The sequence below is a fragment of the Ptychodera flava genome, chromosome 6, assembly GCF_041260155.1.
Source record: "Ptychodera flava strain L36383 chromosome 6, AS_Pfla_20210202, whole genome shotgun sequence".
In the NCBI taxonomy this organism is placed as follows: Eukaryota; Metazoa; Hemichordata; class Enteropneusta; family Ptychoderidae; genus Ptychodera; species Ptychodera flava.
Window position 1 is genome coordinate 5,426,988 of NC_091933.1, and position 21,610 is coordinate 5,448,597.

The following is a 21,610-nucleotide window of genomic DNA, read 5'->3' on the forward strand; positions in this document are numbered from 1 at the left end:
GAAAAAATCGTAACAAAAGGGCCGGCACGCAGCCATATTGAATCGTATCGTGAAACAAATTGACGTGCATATGCATGATATAGGTCGATGTCCTTGGACCAACTTACAATAAAATCAGTTGAGATGTACCTGAGTTATTGCTCCGTACATGAAAAGATCGTAACAAAATGGCCGTACGGCGGCCATATTGGATCGTATCAAAAAACAAATCGACTTGCATACGTATGATATAAAGAGAAATCCTTTTGCCATGTTTGAATGTATTTACGTTGGTTACTTCCTGTACAGTTAAATGGGAAACAGATGATGCAAGCTTCACTTAATCTTTTCCTGTTTTCCAGCCATTGATCACATTCCAATGATTATATAGCATTAACTTTTTCTGCAGAAATGTCACTATTACATTTTTTTATATATTTTTTAATATTACACCACTCTTGACATTCTGTACATAGTACGTCGTATTTCTATGGCAAATAAACATACTTAAATGAAATCACTCAAAGGCATCTCTCAACGAACGGACGCACGCAAGGACAGACAGACGTACGGACATGACCTAACCTATAAGTCCCCCGGACTCGCAGCAGGAGACAAGTTGCCCTCCTTGCGTCGGGCAAATTGTCACCTGCTCTAGGGCACATAAACCCATGTATTCAGGCAATAATATATAAAGTTGCATCACTGTACATTGCACACTCTATCAATGTGCCCCCGGGGACAGGTTTGGCTTTGACACCGGCAAACACTGGCAGTCGAGGGGTTGATTAATATATTGAACAAAAATAAAAAATGTCTCTTTCATTTTGCAAGTTAGCCTAGTCCCTAGGCGAAAATTTTTACCTTCGGAAATTTTTGGCCTTCGCCCATATGGGACGTATGTGGGCTAGGCTAGTTGCTGGTAACGTGGAGGGCAGATCGAGTACGCAATCGATCGATCCAGCATACCTACCGATACACGTGCGCCTGTGACCCATGGTCTCTTTTTTTACATCCATACTCTACCCAGTGATTTCTCTGCATATACATTAAACGGGGCACTTACTGCCCCATTCATTAAAATTGGGGCGGGGGGCAGACTTGACAATTTAGGGGGCAGTCACTTTTGATGTTGATTTTGCCTTCCTTGGAAGCGCTTCCTCGATATCATTGCGATCGTCACCCAGTTCTTGCAGGACCAGTGCAAACATCGACATTGTGATGTTTGTCAGCTTGTGGTATGCTCGGCTACTCTCTATCTTCTGTTGATTTGCCACCCGAAAGTTTCTCAGACTCAGAATTTGACGTATTTGTTCCCTGGTCCGACTTTGGGGGTTTAAATCCATGAAAATATGCGCCGATCCCCGTGCGCCGATCGAACGATTATGTTTCATTATTGCGATCGAGATCAATCGTCACTACAGCCTGCCTATACACAATGCTTAAGCTGAAATTTTCCAGAATTCTGTCCCTGATACAGTGTTTCAAGTTATGCTTTCAATCTTTAAGGTTATCAAAACATGAACATAAAATAATATTGCTCTGGTATCCATTGGGACTGAACCGCAACTAGGGTCGTTTGGTGTTCTTTTCGATGTGTACACTCCACGTCATACATGTCACCGAAGCTGAATGACAGGGGATAGTTTGTCTTTTCCAAGGCAGTATAACTGAAAAAGAACAGCAAATTCACAGGTCGTTCATTACACTATGCGCTTGCGTCACCTTCATAAATGGGGACGTCTTTGCTTGCTTTGTTTTGTGCGCGATTTCCGCGCTATCAGTAACTTTTCCAGGGCAGACAATGGCGAAATCGGGCAGTCGAGAAAAAACCCTGATCCAATAAGAATCATATCAGATGTTTTCCAATCCGTAAAATGAACAGATCGCATCATTATTTCTAAAAGATACAGGCAAGTACCAACAAAAACAAAATGACTAGTATGATCAAATACGCAACGACTATTTCGAGCAGTTGGCGCCGTAAGAAGCAGGCCTAGAACCAAAGAATTAAAAATGCTCTTCCTAAAAATATCGAACACCACTGAATATGGTCAATCAAAGTGAATCTAACCATGCTGCAATGACATCAACTATCGTCAATACATACGGTAAGTAAAGAGATGGCACGCTACACTATTGCCTACGTAAGTCTAACAAAGAATGACACTTGGTTGAACTTGTTTTACGCCAACTGATAGGTAGGGTAGAACATCTGTTCATGAAATTTGCATATGCATTGTTTTACAACTCTACTTGATTTCACCTTAATGGAAACAATATCTGACCTAAAATAAAATGTATCTTCTTTGTTTTGACACCGTCATTTCCTTATAAACAATAATCTTATTCTCCGCTATTTGCAGTATCGCCTATATAATCTTTCTATGCAGCCATAAACGGTGTGGGTGAAGTGAGTGGCTGTATCTCGGAAATGGAACAGTCCATTTATGTTGTGGGAATGAATTAAATGACATAGTTATTTTGAAATTATCGTAATATTTAAGAACTGCTGAGGTTAAAGGTTACAACAAGATTGAACAAGAATTTTAATTCGGTAATTAGGTTTTGCTATTGTTTCACTGGCCTTTGAAGACGTTATCAATTTCGCTCAATATAATTTATGATATTATATTAATCGTTTCAATAAAGAAGGACGCTATGTCAGAAAGCTTATTAGTTTTGTCACCCGCAAGGCATTTGTGTAAACTCGAAGTATTAGCATCGTTGCTTGAAGTATTGAACCAAGCCGATCATCCCACCCTCATGTAAAAGTAATGGTTATCCCTTGAAAGGGTCTCAAGAGCACTTCTCTCAAGAATCGCTCTCAAGGGCCTAAACGGGGTGAATTTTGAGATGAAAACAAACGATCAGCAAAATCTTTACTTGCCATTACGAAACGTCGGGTTTCAAGCCTGTCAGACAACGCACAAAATTTGGCTTACTGCCATCATCATCTCCAACACTAGATCTATGATATAGGAATATTGTCTATCGTTATGTCAACGAAAAAGTTGAATTTCTACTAAAAATCGGACCAAATTTACTGGCGCTGGTGGCGCGACTCCTGGCCGGGCCAACCCGTCCCAATTAAGGCGGTGGCCGACTTAAAACCTCCGGCGGGTACAGACAGTCCTTTGATCGATCTTCAATTCTGCTGTTAGCTTTTAAGTCGAAGAAGAAACCTTTGATATAATGGATATCAGTGATGGGCGTCAACGCATTTTATCGTATTCAGTTGGCGGAATATATATATAGTTTTACTGATGAAATTAGAGAGCAGGATTGGTGACTGCGAGAATTTGTTCTTTCTTTTGTTTGTTCGGGCTAGTCAGATCAGTATCGCTCTTTCAAATCCATAGTGTATCTGATGTATCTTAACGAAATATGAGACATTTCCAGTTATTTACGGGGAAAATATTCAAATTCTTCTTGTTTCCTTGCGATTCAAATGTTCTCATATCTTGAGATTATGTTCTCTGAAGTTAAATGCAAAAAAAACCTTTTCAACTCCCCTCTCCCCTAACTGAGCCAGCCTGACTGACGGCCCTGCAACCAAGGCTGACTTGTACCCCGATAATCACATATCCAACAGTGTTTTCTCTGCATGTTCATTAGTAACTTTTACTAACTGTGAGTGCGGAAAAAACAAAAGCTCGTGCGGACGCGAAATCTCTAGCTGCTTATAATCAACATACGGCCGCAGAAACTCTATGATAAACGATCCCGCACTGAACTGCCATCCCGAAATCTTATCATCTTTTGCGGCCGCAAAATCTCTACTAGCTCATTATCCAAACGTGGACGCTGTTAATATGAAACCGGTGCGGAAACTTCATATATTCGCGTTGCGGTGCGGCAAAACTTACAACGTACAGACGTTGCGTTAAAAACTACACCTTGAAGCTGAGACAAACTCTACTCTGGTTGCACACAGTCTGTTGCAAAAACGGACAATGCGGAAAAATACCATATGCAATGAGCATGTTTGGTGATGAAAGGCGATACGCAATTACGGAGTACCTGCTGTGCGACAAACTAGTTCGTTCTGGTGCGACATAACAGTAAGCTTGCCAGCGATCGTGTGCGGAAAAAAAGTAACATGCAAATGAGGAGTCAGTCCTGGTGCGGAAAAAAACGATATGCAAACGAGGAGTCAGTTCTGGTGCGGAAAAAAACGATATGCAAATGAGCACTATGTGCAGTGCGGAAAAAACTAGTTCGTTCTGGCGCGACAAAACCAGAACTTTGTGCGGAAAAAAACTAAGATGCAAATGAGGTGTATTTTTTGGTGCGGGAAAAAAAGAATATGGAAATGAGGAGTACGTTCGGTGCGACGACAAAGTAAGTTAGTACGCTCTTCTTTTATAAATAGTGTGTAGGACCGAACCGGGCCTTTCTTATTTCACAGCGTAGACCCTCTTTTTAGGGTCTATGGTCCCAGTCGCTTGGAGTTGCTGTAAAGTTTGTGTAGGAGAAGATGACTGCCCCCGTCGCTGGGCTTTTCTATGCAGCAGTTACCTTTTTCCCCTTCAATTTACTAGTGTTTTTGATATTTACATGACCAGAGATTTGGAGCAAGCCCAGTAAAAAGGGTATCTATATTACTTTACACTGAACACGTACTCCTCGCGCTTGTGTCCCGTTAGGTGTATGCTATGCTAAGTGTGACCGAGGAGAGTCCCTATTTGATGTATGTGGTCAAGTTTGTCAAACCGAATTAATTTTATGAAGCCTCTGCAGTTTATAAGCATCAAACAGCCAGGGCAGGGTGACATGACAGATAATTTTCAGCTGCACATCGACGCCCACTGACATTTGTGGATGATTAGAATCTGTAAACACTGTCTCACAATTATGTAATATAGGGATCACTTGAACGCATATCCACTATTACAAATACATGTGTGAAAAACACGGATTATTATTGAGTGATTACACGAACTGTTTTGGGTTATATGAAACTTAAGATTTTGTGAATGATACCCAAGTTAAAACAATTTCCAGAGCACGGCATAAATTTGAAGAAAACACCAATTCAATCATTTGGGCTATTCTCAGTGATTTAAAGTTGACTCCGTGAACTTTGAGTGTGTGTCATGCGAATTAGAGAAGGGACCATGATATCGCGGCCCTTGCTGTTCAAAGGTCAAACTTTGGAGGGGGAACCTTTCTGAATGGATTACGCAATATATTGATCTTAAGGTAGTATGCACTTCGAAAGTGATAGACTGAAACTTTCGCTCAAACTTCCTCAATGAATCTTTCAACCATACTCTTTCAAAATCAAGAATAAAATGGGGGGTCCCGTGCTAATTTTGGTAGCAGAGAAACAAATTACCCAAAAGTTACCGATATTCGAAATTCAAAATGGCCGCCATCCCTGTGTTAACTCTATGGAGTAAAAAAAAATGTTTGATTTTCGAAAAACTAAGCCCGTGAAAAGTTTTTCCTACACCAACAGCTTTAAAATAAACCCCCCACAAGTGGTAGATCAGAAGTGGTAGATCAGAAAAGAATTGTGAGTCCCACTCGCTGTCCCCGAGGCGCATTTTACCTTAATAGATTTGAAATTGCTTGGTTCATCCACATTGAACTTAACTCACTGTCTATAAAACTATCTTTAACATGTAATTTACCTCTCGTTAATAACTGCTATTGAATAAGTAAGATGACACAGTTTCATAATTTCGTGGAATTATATTAATTTTGTAGAACATAATTAGTTTCACCTCTAAAGTTGACCTTTGAACGGCAAGTGCGATTATGGTATATAGTCACTTCTCCAATTCGCGTGACGCACACTTGTTTACGGGGTCAACTAACCACTGAGAATAGTCCAAATGATTTAATTCGGGCTTTTCTTCAAATTTGGGCCGTGCTCTGGAAATTTTTATACCTTGGGTATCGTTCACAGTATCTAAAATTTCATGTTACCCAAAACCATTTATGTAATCACTCAGAATCCGTGATTTTTTCACATACATATTTGTATTAATAGTAACACCGTGAGATGTATTTTTGTAAAATGAGATTTACTGATTTTGAATTATGTCCATAGGAAAGAGCAAAAATCAATGTGATATTTTAATTTGCCAATTTTATTCCACAAAATATCTGTTGTCTCCACCAACTAGTCATAGAAATCAAAATGCTACAATTTTTATTCTTGAATTTAGCATATTCCTATACGGTCTCGTACATTCAGCTTTTCTTTGCCCAAAGTTTTGAAATACCAGCATACTGAATTTGGGAGAAACAAGGGGAAAGACTTTATTACCACCATCTTTAGAAGGGAAGAAATGAAGACAAAGAATTTGTTGCCTAAATTTTTTTGAAAAGAGAAATGGGGGCAAAGAATTTGTTGCCGTCATTTGTTGAAGGGGAGAAATGAAGACAATTTTGTTGCCTAAATTTTTTTGAAAAGAGAAATGGGGGCAAAGAATTTGTTGCCGTCATTTGTTGAAGGCGAGAAATGAAGACAAAGAATTTGTTGCCTAAATTTTTTTGAAAAGAGAAATGGGGCAAAGAATTTGTTGCCTGCATTCTTTTGAAAAGAGAAATGGGGGCAAAGAATTTGTTGCCGTCATTTGTTGAAGGGGAGAAATGAGGGCAAAGAATTTGTTGCCTAAATTCTTTTGAAAAGAGAAATGGGGGCAAAGAATTTGTTGCCGTCATTTGTTGAAGGGGAGAAATGAGGGCAAAGAATTTGTTGCCTGCATTCTTTTGAAAAGAAAAATGGGGGCAAAGAATTTGTTGCCGTCATTTATCGGATGGGATAAATGAGGGCAAAAAATGTTTTACCTGCATTCTTAGGAGGGGAGAAAATTGGAGCACAGAATTTGTTGCCAGCATTCTTAGGAAGGGAAAAAAAAAGGAGGCAAGAAGTGTGGGAAAATGTTTCTTTATTCCTTTATGGTTATATATCAAATGCAGCTAGGAAATCTATATCCTGCAATATGCAATTTTGCATCTACAAGGATTAAAATGCAAAGTGAAATTCAAGCCAACCTGGGAAATGTTGTAGAAATAAAAATGAACACTAAATTCTCCTTTTCAAAAAGACTTTATTTTGAAATTGCAAAACAGAAACTACAAAATTGCTGTCGTACAAACTTAACAGATGAGAGTTACACTTGGTTAAAAAATAGAAGGGTCACTGTGATGCATGTTCTAAAAATTGCACTGACTTGTAACTGTGGTGAAAACCAAGTGCTTTTATGGACCCGTAATAAACACACACCTGGGAGTAAACTTTGAACTGCACTTCACAGACACAGACTCATATTACATTCCTTATATACCGCTGCTTTGAGTTACATTGTATCACAGCCAAATCAGAGTCCAGTTGTCATTAGCCTAGTGTTGCCTTTGCATTGTATGAAGTTCTTTGGCAAAAATATCATGATGCATTGGAAAAGAGGTGTACATACACCAGAACTTTACGTTAGAAAGTTGTCGAAATGTACTGGGACGGAAATTCAGGAAATCTTTACCCTACACACACAAAACTAAATTACAGTGGAAGCCAAATTTTGAAGCAACTTTCCAAAACAATGGCACAAGTGTGATAATATTTAGATCAATTTCACTGTCCATCATTATCTGCAAAAGACAATACTGAAACAAGTTACTGACAATGACATAATCCCCACTTGTAATTGGAAATTAGTCAGTGGAAAAAATTACATTGAAATTAATATGATCCGAACATGAATGAGAGTACAGTTGACCTATCTGCGACTGATGCACATATTGGATTGAACTGTAAACAATCAGACATTGGTATGAATGGCATTAGGTTATTTCATAGAGTTCTATTATTGCATTCAATTACAACACTGTCAGATTAACATATTTACCAATTTTCATCAAATTTGAGGCACTATTTAAGCAATAGGGCAGACTCAACCACAGTACACCATGAGATTTTGACCAGTTCATGACTTATATGCACGAGCGATAGCGAGTGTATATATGAAGTGAACTGATCAAAATTGAGTGGTATGCTGTTTGCTGGGTGTGAGTTATTGCTATTATATCATAACAGTATATTGAAATTCTGGCGTGAAACGTCAAAAACGGATTTTTGCCCTAGCTGAGAACTTATGCGTATGCCAGCCATATTGCCAATATACCAAGATTCTTTTCACATTTTTACCAATCAGATTGCTGATTTGCGCCATCAATATTCTGGTATTATATAATTCTGGATAGATCACTAAAGGAGAAAGTTCATAAAACATGTAAATCAGCAGTCAATTGACTTCAAATTGCTAAATGTCTTTGCATGCAGTTACTATACTGTGAAATCAACATTTATACCATGTTTTATAAAAGTTGATGCAGTTTTTCTAGACATATAAACATTCAAATTATCATTTGATTGACATGGCTCTACTACTAAATGGATTTGCACACTATTATGGTACTAAGAGTTTAAAATTTGTACCAAATTTTGTTGACTTTGCTGTATCATTTTTAGACATATCACCTTAATTATAAAATCTCATTAAAAAATGCAAATCACCAATAATTGAAATGATACAGCTAAATGTCTCTGCACACTATTACAGCTCTGATATATCAACATTCTACCAAGTATCATGAGATTTGAGTGAGTACTCGACGAGAAATCACAAATGATTCAATTGTCCCAAACATTTACACTGGGAAAATACAAAGATAATATAGGATTCAGATTCAGAAAATAAGAGTCTGGATACCAGACACCCAAGGTAATTTTGGATTAAGCTTCATGGCATGTACCACTTAATATCCAAAATAAAGAGAATCTGTGGGGGCCAACTTTGATTGTTTTGTGAAATCAAATGGCATACATCAGGAGGCCATAGGATACTGTACTTAAGCAAAGTTTTTTACAAATTGCCTAAAATGACTGAGAAATTGGTGTGACAGATGCATGGATGGACACGAATTAAGGTTCAGATTCAGACAATACGAGTCTGAATACCAGACACCAGGGATAATTTTGGATTCAGATTCGGGGGAAGCAGCTCTGATATCAAAAAAAGGTGAATCCTTGGGGGCCAATTTTGATTGCTTTGTGAAAGATATTGTTGTGTATCAAGGGACTATAGGTCACTATACCTATACAAAGTTTTTAAAGCTGCTTGGCAGGTGTCTTAGAAAAGGCTGGTGATGGATGCATGGTTGGATGGATGGGACCTAATCTATAAGTCCCCACCTAACTTAGTCCTGGGCGGGAACTGATAACTCTTCCATTTCAGAAGCCCCACTCCAACTTAATTTTTGTGTTGCTGATGAATATATGCATTCCAGTTGGTCCGCTTCTGCCTCCAGGCAAACACAGGGTCGTCCCAACTGCAGAGCTGTGGTGAAAACGCTACCTGCAAACACAAATGAAAATACTGAGTGAACAATGCTGTGAACTATATAGAACACACTACACATAGAAAAGTATATTCTCTTTAAATTAAAGAGGATGTTAATCTTTACCTGACATTACATGACTTTTAGTCATTGCTCATATAAGTTTTGAATTAAAAAGCGTTTCTAGCTTTACAATGTTGCTAGTGAACAATCAGAGCATTTCCTGTGTTAAAAGATTTTCTATGCAATTTAATCACAGAGAAAAATGTCTCTTTATAAGTGGTTTTTTCAGACCTTTTTTGTTAAAACCCTTCAGAGACATAATACACATACATGGCAAGACAATTATGCTATAACAAGATATATTTCCTTGCAATCAATTTTGAAGCTCTACAAAAAAATTAAAAAAAACATTACAAAAAACAATATTTAAATAAACTCACAAATGCATAACCAAATGTGAGCTAAAAAGTTACCTTGCTTCCTTGTTGCATCTAGTATCCATCTTCCCTCAGCACAGAACATGGTTATGATTTTCGACAAAAAATCACTCATCTGTTCTACTCTTCCCAATCCACAGATTGTGATGGGGGTCATTTCCAAAATTCACTTGGACTGCATTGACCGCACCTGTCTCAGACCAGTAGCCTACAACCAGACCCTTCACAGACTTCCACAAAGTCTTTGAAGCTGTAAGTTAAGAAAATGAGACACAAACAATCTTAAAAATGTATATGTATCTATATGTATCTGTATTTCTAAGAGTAATATCTGACTTCCAGTTTATATAGATTCAATGGATGGCAAAAGATACCCAGGAAACCAAAACAACAACATGATCTGAAACAAATAAGATAATGCTATTGTTTGTAAGAAACAACAGAATTGACCATGTGAGTGACAGTGAGAGCACTGACCGTGGCAGAAAACTCAATTTGTTTTTGATCATTTCTTTGTCAAAACCTGGGCCTTGATTATAAAAGGTGGACACAGCTGATATCTTATTTAGATAGAAAAGGTTAACATCCTGGAAGAGCTTTTGAAAACTGCACCAGCAGCACTGAAAAAGAAATATGTACGACAAGTTTCCATGTGTTATGAACCCATGAATATCAGTCGAATGCTGTTTCAGTAACATACATGCAAATTCAGTTGTAGTATACGGACAAAATTAATCAAACCTTTGGCAATAGACATATGTAGACCATGTGACCAAAAACTGTGCATGGGATTCGAAATTAAAGGTTTAATGTACTGAATAGGCAGTGCATAATGAATCCTAGGGTCAGAGAAGAATGGCTCTAATCACCTGCTATACATGTGTCATTTCAGTAGAAACAACCTCATGTGAAAATAACTTCTAGATATTATACATTCTCGCAGGCCAGAGCAATATTTTCCGCTCCGCTGACTACGCAAAAATCAAGCTCTGGCAGATTACGCCGGGAAACTGCGGAAGTATGAATGGGGGTTAATTAATTATTCATGAGAAACATATCATCAGAATTAGCCAATCACGAATACGTTTTACAAAGTCATGTCGGGTCGTAAGCTCCTCATTGTCTGTGTGTACACAATCGAGCTTTCAAGGCCTGAGATCCTCTGGTTCTGTTGCACCTCTTCCGATATATATGCATTAAATCCGACAGCTTTCAAAATTTTGACTGTTTTTCTGTCATGATCGAGAGCAACGGCGACACCATGTGAATACTATGGCTTCGATAGGTACACAGACTACGGCCATCAACGAACCCTACCCGGTCCCACTGCAAGGTCGTCCCCGTACACTCAGTGTGACTATTTTCGGACGATCTCAGTTCGGACATTCAAAGACATGCTGTTCGTTGTACTCACTTTGCTCCGTATTGATAGCGTTTTACAATTCCGGATACCGCATATTAAGTCAGGTGACGCTGCTGTCCCGTTTTGAATAGTTAGTTTTTTTCGGTAGAAGCTATTTCGGGCGCTATAAAACTTCGCGAAGTTAACACACCGTACGATCTAAAGCAACACACAGAGACAGCCCATATCCGATGTAAGCACCATACACGTCGAAATATAGTTGCGTCGTCCATGTACGCATGTACACTAAGTGTACATGCGTTCGAGTGATCCTTATATTACACAAGCGACCTAGCGGCCGATATAGCTCCACTGTGTTATGTTATGGAATAACTATTTTTGACACATGTTGATGAAGGTGGAAATCTTTGATAGCTCAATGCAGTGGCCAGAAAAAAGTGGGAAATAGCTGCAAAAATACACAATTGAAGATTTCATCATACTTTGAATATATCACATCGGATAATCATTTTCGACGGAAAACTTTTTTTGTTTTCTACCTATGCATTTTCAATGGGGAAAGAGTTTTCGCCGAGGGGTCCCCAACGGCTTTCCATAGTTATCTCATTTGAAAGAGGATTCAGGCCTACCCGGCAATCAGGAGGTACAACAACGAAGTTTGCGTAGCACCGGTAGGCCTACACTAGCTAGCCGTTGGATCTCTGCCATGACCGTGCACAGGATATCTCAATACGTCCCTATGTGTAGCCGTGCAATTTTCCTGCCAAATGCCGCGAAAACCCGCTCGTTTTGTCTATTGTGTCCTGTCATCTGACTATTTCTTGCCACGTATTACTACAAGAAGTAAGAAATGGTGATCAACAGTGGGTCGTGGGCCAAGTCGTCGCGGGGCCGGTACGTTGTGCAGCTGGTTGTGGGATCGGACTCTCTTATTATGGAGTGTAATTCATGCCAAAATTAGCACCCCACTTTTCGATACCACTCATTCACTTTTCGATACCACTCATTCAGATTTTGACACTACTCAACCAGTTTTCGAAACTACCCATCCACTTTTCGATACCACTCATTCAGATTTTGACACTACTCAACCAGTTTTCGAAACTACCCATCCACTTTTCGATACCACTCATTCAGATTTTGACACTACTCAACCAGTTTTCGAAACTACCCATCCACTTTTCGACTTTTAATTTACCTCAGTTCAATGACCATTTTGACAGTTAAACATACCATATTCAGGCTTTTCATTAGAAGCTGGCAGCTGGAGAAATGACACAAGAAGGTCACAGATTTTCCATTCCTGCGTATCTATTTGTCTTCAGTGTCTAGCAAACTGAGAACTGTTTTTCACAAATTGTATTGTCATTGTTTGGTTGTTGAATATTGTGACTCAAACACTGATCATGCAAAAAATGTAAAAATTATAGTGTTCAATGTCATTTTCAAACAGTTTTACCGAGTGCAAAATAAACTGAAACTCCTCTCAGATTGCACCATTAAACACATCAATTTCTCAAAAATTCCAATACCAGAGGGGGAACCCCCCTCTCGTGCTCTCCCCCTTGGGGTATTCTAACAGTTTAACTTAGTTTAAAAATTAAAAAACACCTCTCAGATTGCACCAGACTGCACCATTGCACACAGCAAAATCTTAAAAATTTCCATGCAAGATAGGGGAAAGCCCCTGTGACACTTTCCCCCTAAGCCTCTCGCGTGTTCTCCCCCTGTACTTACAAATTCTGCCCGGTCAGATATCCTAGTGAAATCCCTGTCACAATACCCATCCAAATTAAGCAAATACTATATGGTTAGATACTGCGTGAGCTTTTATATCTTTATTTGGGGTTCACCTTTTTTGAACCACCATGAGATAACTGATGATAGTCTAGCAGGGTACATCAGGATTTGAAAGGTCTTTACTGTTGCTGTATTTTGTAAATTTTACAATTACATGTATTGGTATTTAACTTTTCTAAGTGGGGGGATCAGTCAAAATTTCAGAGTTAGAGAGGGAGGTTACTCAAATTCATCATGGTTGGCGAGGGGGGTCACTCGAAATTTCGGAGTTTCAGGCCGTAAAGAATGATGACTCTCTTATATACAACGCATTACAAACTTGATGACCAATAAAAAAAAATATGCACTGCTACTCCATTTGAAAAAAATTGCTGTCACTCTGACAGGAAAAAAAATTTGCTCCCATACCCACTTCCTCCATACCCTCCCCCCCCCAGAAATCAAATGGTTCTCCCCTAACAAGACTTTCATACAACAAGCTAACAAGACAACAATCCAAATTATTGACGAAGGACCCCTCAGCTAGATGCCCAGCTTGTATACCGACCGTCTGACATTTGCAATAAGCTTATAGCATGGAGGTAGTCCTGCTACCTCCATGCTTATAGCTATAGGTCTACCCGGGAGGTCTACGTACGTCCATCGTCTGACTGGCACTGGCAGTGCCAGATCGTCACAGAAATAGCGAAGCTGGTCCAGATTTCCAAAAAATATAGAGTGTTACATCTCGTTTCTTGTGATTTTTCTATTGAAAACGGTGCCCCTTACGTACTACTTTGCGTAAACACACACTTTTCATAGCACAAAGTAAAATATTTGACGAAATCTCAGTGTGATCGATCTACATTCAGATGTTCGGCAACGTAGATTGAATAGAAATTACGTCATAGGGACGCAGGCGCACAAATTGCAAAGTCGCTATTATGTCACGTTTGTCGGCAAGCTGTACAGACTCAAGGGTAACGCGGACGGTTCGCTCGCCAGACCTGGACCGTCAAAATAAAAAAGATCTGAAAAAGAAGAAATACAAGAAAAAAGGTTGCAACTTATTTTATATTTTGAAAATTCACAGACTTCAACCAAGTCTGGAGACAGCGTTGAATGAATGGTTTAATATGCAAAATCGGATTGGACAAAATGTAACATTATCACCCACCGGAGAGAATAAACCTAACTTGGGGATGGATCAGCTGGTACCTGGGGAGAGAGCCCGGAAGAACGTAAACTTTCCCAATAGACTCACTGAAAGTATAAATCATTATGCTAATAATTATCGAAAAATCACAATTTTTCACGGGATTTCGTTTTATGCTAGAGACATTTCCACTAGATTTTGAAGGGTCAGTAGCTGTATTTTTAATTTTTTAAAAAAAAACCCAACGTTTTAAATGTATGTCAATTGAAAGTTCTATTCCTACCCACAAAATCATGTCCGTTAACTGTAACATTCAAGCTTGACATACAACTGAGCTAGCAGCTATACTGCATGGTATATACTATAGGACGGTTTCACGACTGTGGCAATGTAACAAACAAACAAACAAACAAACTATATTTTTAAAAGAAATGTGACGAACATTACAGCTTACAACGAAATTATAAGGAAGGAATACTTTCAGGTTTCACATCTTTGATATTTAATATCTGAATAATAATTCGTAGAAAATGTTCTATTCAGTGTACCGAATGTAAAAAAATACTCTTCCTGGTATTGTCAGAACTTTTTCATGTGAATTTCCCATTGTTGTTCCAAAATTTTACGAATGAGAGCAAATTTGTCTTCTGTAGAAGAGGAAATATATCTGCTGACCGTTTTCCTCGAGTAAATGCAATTATTTCACTTTCTTTCACCCCCGAATATAATGGTTCATTCCCCAGACTGCCTTTCACGCGAGAAGGAGTGTCGTCGTGTCCTGCACACTGACTACTCACCAACACTTTGGAGTTAGGACCTTACAACTTGCCCATAGCAGACCATGGATGTACAAAAATATATTTTTGTACATCCATGAGCAGACCATCTTCGCTTGCAAAGGTCTCATGTCCGGGCAGCTAGATGCTCCCCAAATCAAAAACCAGGTAGTTTAGGTTTAGTGGGAAGTAACGGACCCGTGCGAGCGGATGATGACAGCAGATGTAAGCGTCGCTGGCGCTGACCATACTGTTCTTGTTCGGTTCCACCTATCCGCATCTTTTCATAATTTCGGACTTCACACCCGTTCACTGAAACAACGAAAATCAAGACCTGACATCAGCAAATTCATGGTCGAGTTTCGAGCTTTAACTTGGGTGAGTATGGCGCAAATAGTTGATAGTCAAAGTGTCAGACGCGAGCCTAAATCACCGTGACTATGACTGTAACTTTGGGTTTCGGTCCTTATGCTCTCATTCAGAGTCACCCGGGCTACACTCACCCGGCCAGAGAGGCGAAAATTTTAGGTGGAGTTGGTTTTCACTTTGATTTTGGAGCAGGCGTATTTTGTTCTTACGACTCGCGACTGCAACAGTGAACTGAGATATCCAAAACATATATGATCAAGCTGCTCTAGCTGTCTGTTTGTTATGCATGTTATGTTATGTTTATGTGTGTTACCTCCATGAGGTATGTACAGCGGTCCCTGACTGTATTGTTTGTGATGTAATTGTTCAGTTTTTGGATACAGAGATTTGCTCGGTCTTGACCTCTGTTACGCCAGGGATTTAGTAGGAGGGGTGTCTGGATACTTCTATTTTGTGAAGGTCGAAACACGGGTCATGTCTGAGGAACACAGAAAGCCCCGGCCGAGCTATTTTGGCGGTTCGTGATGTCCACGGCAGTAATGTCTGAACATGACCCCCGCCCCGGCAGGCTAATGGTGCGCCAAATTTAACGACCTTCCTCGTGTAAAAATCTAAAACCATCAATGGAACTATGCTTAGAATGGACTGTTGCATTAAGATCACTGAAAAATCCATACCCAGTCTGTGATAATATCTTAGAAAACCCGGGAATATTGTTAGTGATACCATGTCGACAATACAATTTGTCATCAAACAATATGATTTTCTCGAGGATTGGGTGGGAAAATTCTTTGCCATGACTAGCGACGTTGAGAGCAGAGCGGGCTGGTGGGGTAAGGCGGTAATGAGTGGCAATGTGTACCAATGTATGTCAAGGTAATGCCTACCCATTGTAAAATGATCCCTACTTTGGTTCCCTTTATTGGTTTTGATATTATCCTTTCGGTTACAAACATGGCGTTCTGCGTGCCTCGGCGCCATGATTTTGCGTACACTTTCATACGTACACGTAAAGGGGGTCGAGGTTTTTGGAATGCAGACTAGTCAGCCAAGGGGCTATAAAGATCGAAAACATATTCTTCCCAACATTTAATTACTTTGCCGAAATAACAATTAAATAAAGTATACCGTCCAGGCTCTGCACTTTCATTCCAAATTTCTTGTTGACAATGCTAAATTGTGGCAAGTTCTAGTTGCAGCCGTCATCCAGACAGGGACCCACCGAATTCCAATGGCGTTCGGCGAGGCAGTTGTCCAGATTACAACCCAGGACTAACATTACTCATGCAAGTTCTAGATCATATAAAGAGAAAAAAAAAACGATTCCGACCAAAGCGTCAGGTTGTTTCTGATGAAAAAAAAAGTCGTGAATTACTAAGGTGCATGGACATCATCAGCCGCTCTTGTGCTCTCACATACACACGTGTACTCCTGCTAAATGCATCGCGTTCCGGACGAACAAAAAAAAATGTGCTGTTCCGATAATCCGATCTCCCCCAGTTTTTACCTGCCGCACCTAAACTTTTTAGAGCTACGTTAACACGGTAGTATAAGTAAAAGAAAGAAAGAAAAAAAAAAACCGTAAAATCACGCGTTCGTTACTTGTCTTTTATGTTTTTTTCCTTCTGTATGTATGTTTTTCTGGAAATGTTGTGGCCAGTGTTTGACCGCAAGAAAAATGCATAATTAAAAATACAAATATTTTAGATAAAAAAATCCTGTCGACCTACCTACCCTATTTTTGAAAACCGTGTTATCGGAATAGTACAATCTATTATTCTTTTTTTTGTCTTTATATTCCAAAGAGTCGCTAGGTCAGTGGAACAGCAGTACTCGAGCCACAAAGGTTGGAGGAATTCGCTACTTTTGACGGAAGCAATTTGTCATAAAAAGACTGACTATATCTTGATAGATGAAAAAAGTGAAACGCCGATTTACAAAAGAAAAATTTGCATGACTTTTAAAAATTCAATCCGTAAGATCATCACCTGAGCGAAAAGTTCTTCAGTTCTGATTTCGTCAACCCGTCGTTTGCCATTCATGTCAGATTCGCTTCTCTACCCAACTTCTGAAAGTACGTGAGTTTCCAGTAAGGATAACGAGTATAGAGTAAACTTGGCTTTACCTTTCAGAGAGCGAATGTAATCACTGAGACGAAGCTTGGTCGTGGGAGGTTTACAATTGTCAGTTTTATGAGTTTTTAATTACAGGATATTGGAGGGGGGATGTCACGTGCCAAGTGGAACTTTGATAAGCGCACTGAACTGTGGGTTAAATACGATGCTGAAGTATTTTCGTATTCGTTTTCGTATTCGTTTTCGTATTCGTATTCGTATTCGTATTGGAGTCACTGACAGAAAGTGTTATTTTTAGTCCAGCTTTCAGATATGAAACGTGCAATATACGATATTTACTGAGGTTTAAATATTATGATAATTTGATTCGTAATTTCATCTGCCAATTTTGTTAAATTTAAATAAATTTGCATTTGTAGATTTTAAAGAATTTTGTTTACCTCATTTTATTTGAAAAATATTACTTAAAATCGGTTGGGATCTGGTAAGGCAGCATCTTCGCTTGCCAATATCTCTTGACCGGGCAGCTGGATGCACCCCGAAATCAGGTAGTTAGTGCCAAGTAATGGGACTCGTGAGAGCGAACGATGGTAAGGCAGTTGTTGTGCAAAGGAGCTGCCCCGGACTGTACCACTATTTTGCGGGGAGGGCAGCTTTTTGTGAGGCGCTGCAAAACGGGTGACTGTTGAAAGCTATGATGAACGGGGGACTTGTCCAGGACAACCATCTTAAGTAAAAAATGTGAAAATTGTTATATCCGGTCATCCTTTTGGACTCACTTTAGAATAATCATATCCATTTACAATTTGTATTTCAAGTATTTTACTTGATTTTGATATGGCTCTACGTAGACCTGAAATAAATTATAATAACAATACAATACAATACTTTACAAAACTCTATCGCTCAACAACACACTCAGGGAGTGCGGTAAGGCAAAAATTACAAAATTGCAAGTTACGACAAAGTTGTACGTGCTGCTACAGGGGAGAAAGTAACAGAAATCAATCACAATAGGTAGTTTATCTTTCAGAGTAAAGATGTGAGCAATAATAACATTTATCATATACCTACATTCACGTGCCTGTGTAAAGCTATGGGAGAAAGCGCCCTCAGATCCGTGCATTTTTTTACGTATCACGCCCCGGCCCGGTGCCCAAATATGGGCAATCGCGTGCATTTCTGAACTATTTCGATTCTGGTTACTACGCGCGTTGCTATCTGCAAACGTTCCATTCGTACACAAAGCCAGCGCGAGATTAGGAAAACGTCTGCTCACTCAGATCGTAGTTGCGCGTGGCGACAGTGGGGCCGTGCAGGTGACATCGGCTTTTATTTCTAAATTCTAGTGAAATCCTGTGTATACTAAGTGCGTGCCTGTTCAGTAAAAATTACCAGAAACTGTACAACACGCTTTTGTCCTCCATACACCTCGATTCAGCCTTGATCTCTGTTGGTCACGTACAGTACGGATGTTGCTTTGCGCGTTCTAGAATTCTGCAGGTAAACAAATGACGTCATTATGTATGTCAATCCGCGACGGGAAGCGGTCATCTTATTTCTGAAAAACTTACACAAATGGCGATGAATCTTTGATATCGCACGCATTTTTATCTCCTAAACAAAGTTGAATATTATATAAACTACATTTTACCCATTTCATAAGGTATATGATAAAACCTTTACGGCCCTGATACGGCTTTTGCGGCCCTTGGTCGTACGGCGTACGGGCCCCCGCCCGCTCGGGCCCTTCCCCCGTACGACCCCGGGCCCCAAAACCGTATCCGGGCCGTAAAGATTAACAACCGGACCGACCGATAATTCATGTAGGCAAAGTAGCGACCATTTTCAGTCGCATAGGCGACCAAATTTTATGAGATTGCGACTGAAATTTTTTCAAGACATTTCTCCATACGTAATCAAATTCAACATGTATTCGCTCAGTGTTCACGAAGCATTGTCCCGAAAGGCCGCGACCCCAAAATACGCATTGAATAAGCATAGCCATTGAGCGGAGTTACTCAAAGGTTTGAGCGCGTTCTCTCCACTGCACAGCGCTGCCAATGTGTCTGCTGATGTTATCTTGAATGATCTGTCAAAATATCCCATGAATTTAATGATAAATTTTACTACAATCCAATCAAGTATCAGAAGCAGTTTTAGTGCTGTCACATACTTTCAATTGAACCAATCATAATCCAGCATAAAATGTCATCAAAATATAGCTGACAAGGGAAATCAAGTCCATCAACTGCAACATATTTCATGCGTTCATTCACGTGCGTAATAAATATTCGCGTTGGTGGCATGTGACCGGCTGGACCATTTCCGGAAATCGTCCTTTGGAAAGCAGATCAAAGCATCGATTTCATCAAGCTTGGACTGGATTAGCCTGTTTTATAAAGGTTTTCGTTTTCAGCTAGATCTAAATAGCAAGCAACTTTGTTGAAATATCATGGCAAATCTGCCGGGTAGCGACTGCAATATGTAGAACAGACCATGGATGTACAAAAATAGAACAGACGTATCTTAGCGTTCGACCCCGGCGATCGACAAACACTGGGATTTAAAAATGCGCATATACGTTTGAGTTTTGTTCTCTTGCCTACAAAATATCCATCGAAAGTTGATAGTTGCTGCATTTCTATTCAGAGTTTTTGTTGAAAAAAGTAGCTATCTACGGCTAGCGGCTTAATTGGTCCCCCAAAATAGTACTGCTGAAAGTTTTTGGAGTGACCTACAGAACCGGAGTTGTAGAGCGGGGCAAACTACATAACACTAAAACTGGATCGCACAGTAACAAATGACAGAAACCGATCGAGCCAGTCGCGACAGCTACTAGACTAGCTGAAGTCTATTTATCATAGAATACAGGTATTTCTCGATATTTCGCGATACAAATTAATTTCCATGCACTCTAATGTATCTTGTCATAACGCAAGTTGATCAACATGTTCTGGCAATGACAGTTGACGCAAACGCAAGGAAAGAAAAAGAGATGGGCCGTACTCAAATAAAGACTCTGACAACAGCTCACACATTAATTTAATCTTTATTAGGGAAACAAATGTACCGATCGGGACATAGGCCTATGATACCATTTTATTCATCTCGTTTTCTTTTATGACGCTTTCCCACATCATATGAGATGATATTTTCTTTGCGACAGCTGTCACGTCATATATATAATTTTTAAGGTTTTCGTGACATTACAAAAGCCTCTAATATTTTCAAGGTCCAAGGTTTGCCCCTAAAATTTCGACTTACGGGCATGCGATCAAATGAAAATGTTAACGTTGAGCCCTGCATTCACTGTCGTTATGACGATCACTTTCACAGAGATATCAGTTTAAAACAAGAAAATTACCTTTACAACTCGTCAAATTGGGCGGGTCAGCTAAATTTCCATTATCGATACTAATGATGTCAACAGAATGTTGAAGTTGGTTGTTGTGATAGAAGTTAATACGAAAACGAATACCTTTGCAACTCGTCAAATTAGGCGGGTCAGCTAAATTTCCATTATCGATACTAATGATGTCAACAGAATGTTTAAGTTGGTTGTTGTGATAGAAGTTAATACGAAAACGAATACGAATACGAATACGAAAATGATGTTTGTTTAAAAAATCTTTCCTCCAAAGACTACTACTGGCCCACAGGCGCTCCTTAGCTTGGTAGTCTGCTAAATAGATCGATTTTCGGCTCGATCTATCGATCCCGTGGTCAATATGCCCGCCACTGTAACCTAGTGAGTATTTAGGTTACAATGGCGGGCATATCGACTACGGGATCGATAGATCGAGCAGAAAATCGACCTATTTAGCAGACTACCCAGCTAAGGAGCGCCTGTGTATTGGCCGTTTGTTTTTAAAATCTCTCCTCTAATGATAGCAACGATATCTTTCAATCTAGGGCCTAAAAAGATTGGATCTTTTTCAACTTACATTCTCAATTATTGAAGTATTGATATATTGTCATATAAAAAGCACTTAAAGTTCTGTAAAGACAGAACTTTTATATAAAACGTACGAAATTTGGACTAAAAATAAAAAATTTTGTCAGTGACTCCAATACGAATACGAATACGAATACGAAAACGAATACGAAAACGAATACGAAAATAACTTCAGCATCGTAGTGGAAATCTGACATGTCGACAGCCCCACCGCGCCGTCGGCCATCCAGAGAGAGTTTTTTTGGTCCAGGTGGGGCGGTAAATCCCGGCTGGCGAATACCAAAGTCAGACAACACACATCGGAGGTATCTAGCGAAAGATCGATATGGTTTTATTACTTCGTACATGTTGAAGTTAATTT

The 21,610-nt window shown here is 39.4% G+C and overlaps 1 protein-coding gene and 1 long non-coding RNA gene across 3 annotated transcripts in view; one reads left to right on the forward strand and one right to left on the reverse strand.

The window, feature by feature from the left end:
- The first annotated feature begins 4,191 nt into the window (after window positions 1-4,191).
- The window catches only part of LOC139134671 (uncharacterized), a 28,887-nt gene continuing 11,468 nt past the window's right edge, over window positions 4,192-21,610 (forward strand). Inside the window, exon 1 of one of the 2 annotated variants that reach the window (XM_070701639.1) lies at window positions 4,192-4,323. In XM_070701639.1, coding sequence (XP_070557740.1) covers window positions 4,289-4,323 — 35 coding nt within the window. In that variant the 5' untranslated portion in view covers window positions 4,192-4,288. Of the gene's footprint in view, window positions 4,324-21,421; window positions 21,555-21,610 lie in introns of those variants that run through there. The other variant, XR_011552830.1, reaches the window with a different exon arrangement.
- On the reverse strand, window positions 7,027-10,100 carry LOC139134670 (uncharacterized). Its single transcript, XR_011552829.1, has 2 exons — window positions 9,810-10,100; window positions 7,027-9,350 (listed from the first exon to the last, which is right to left on the reverse strand). It is a non-coding gene; the product is annotated as an uncharacterized lncRNA (long non-coding RNA).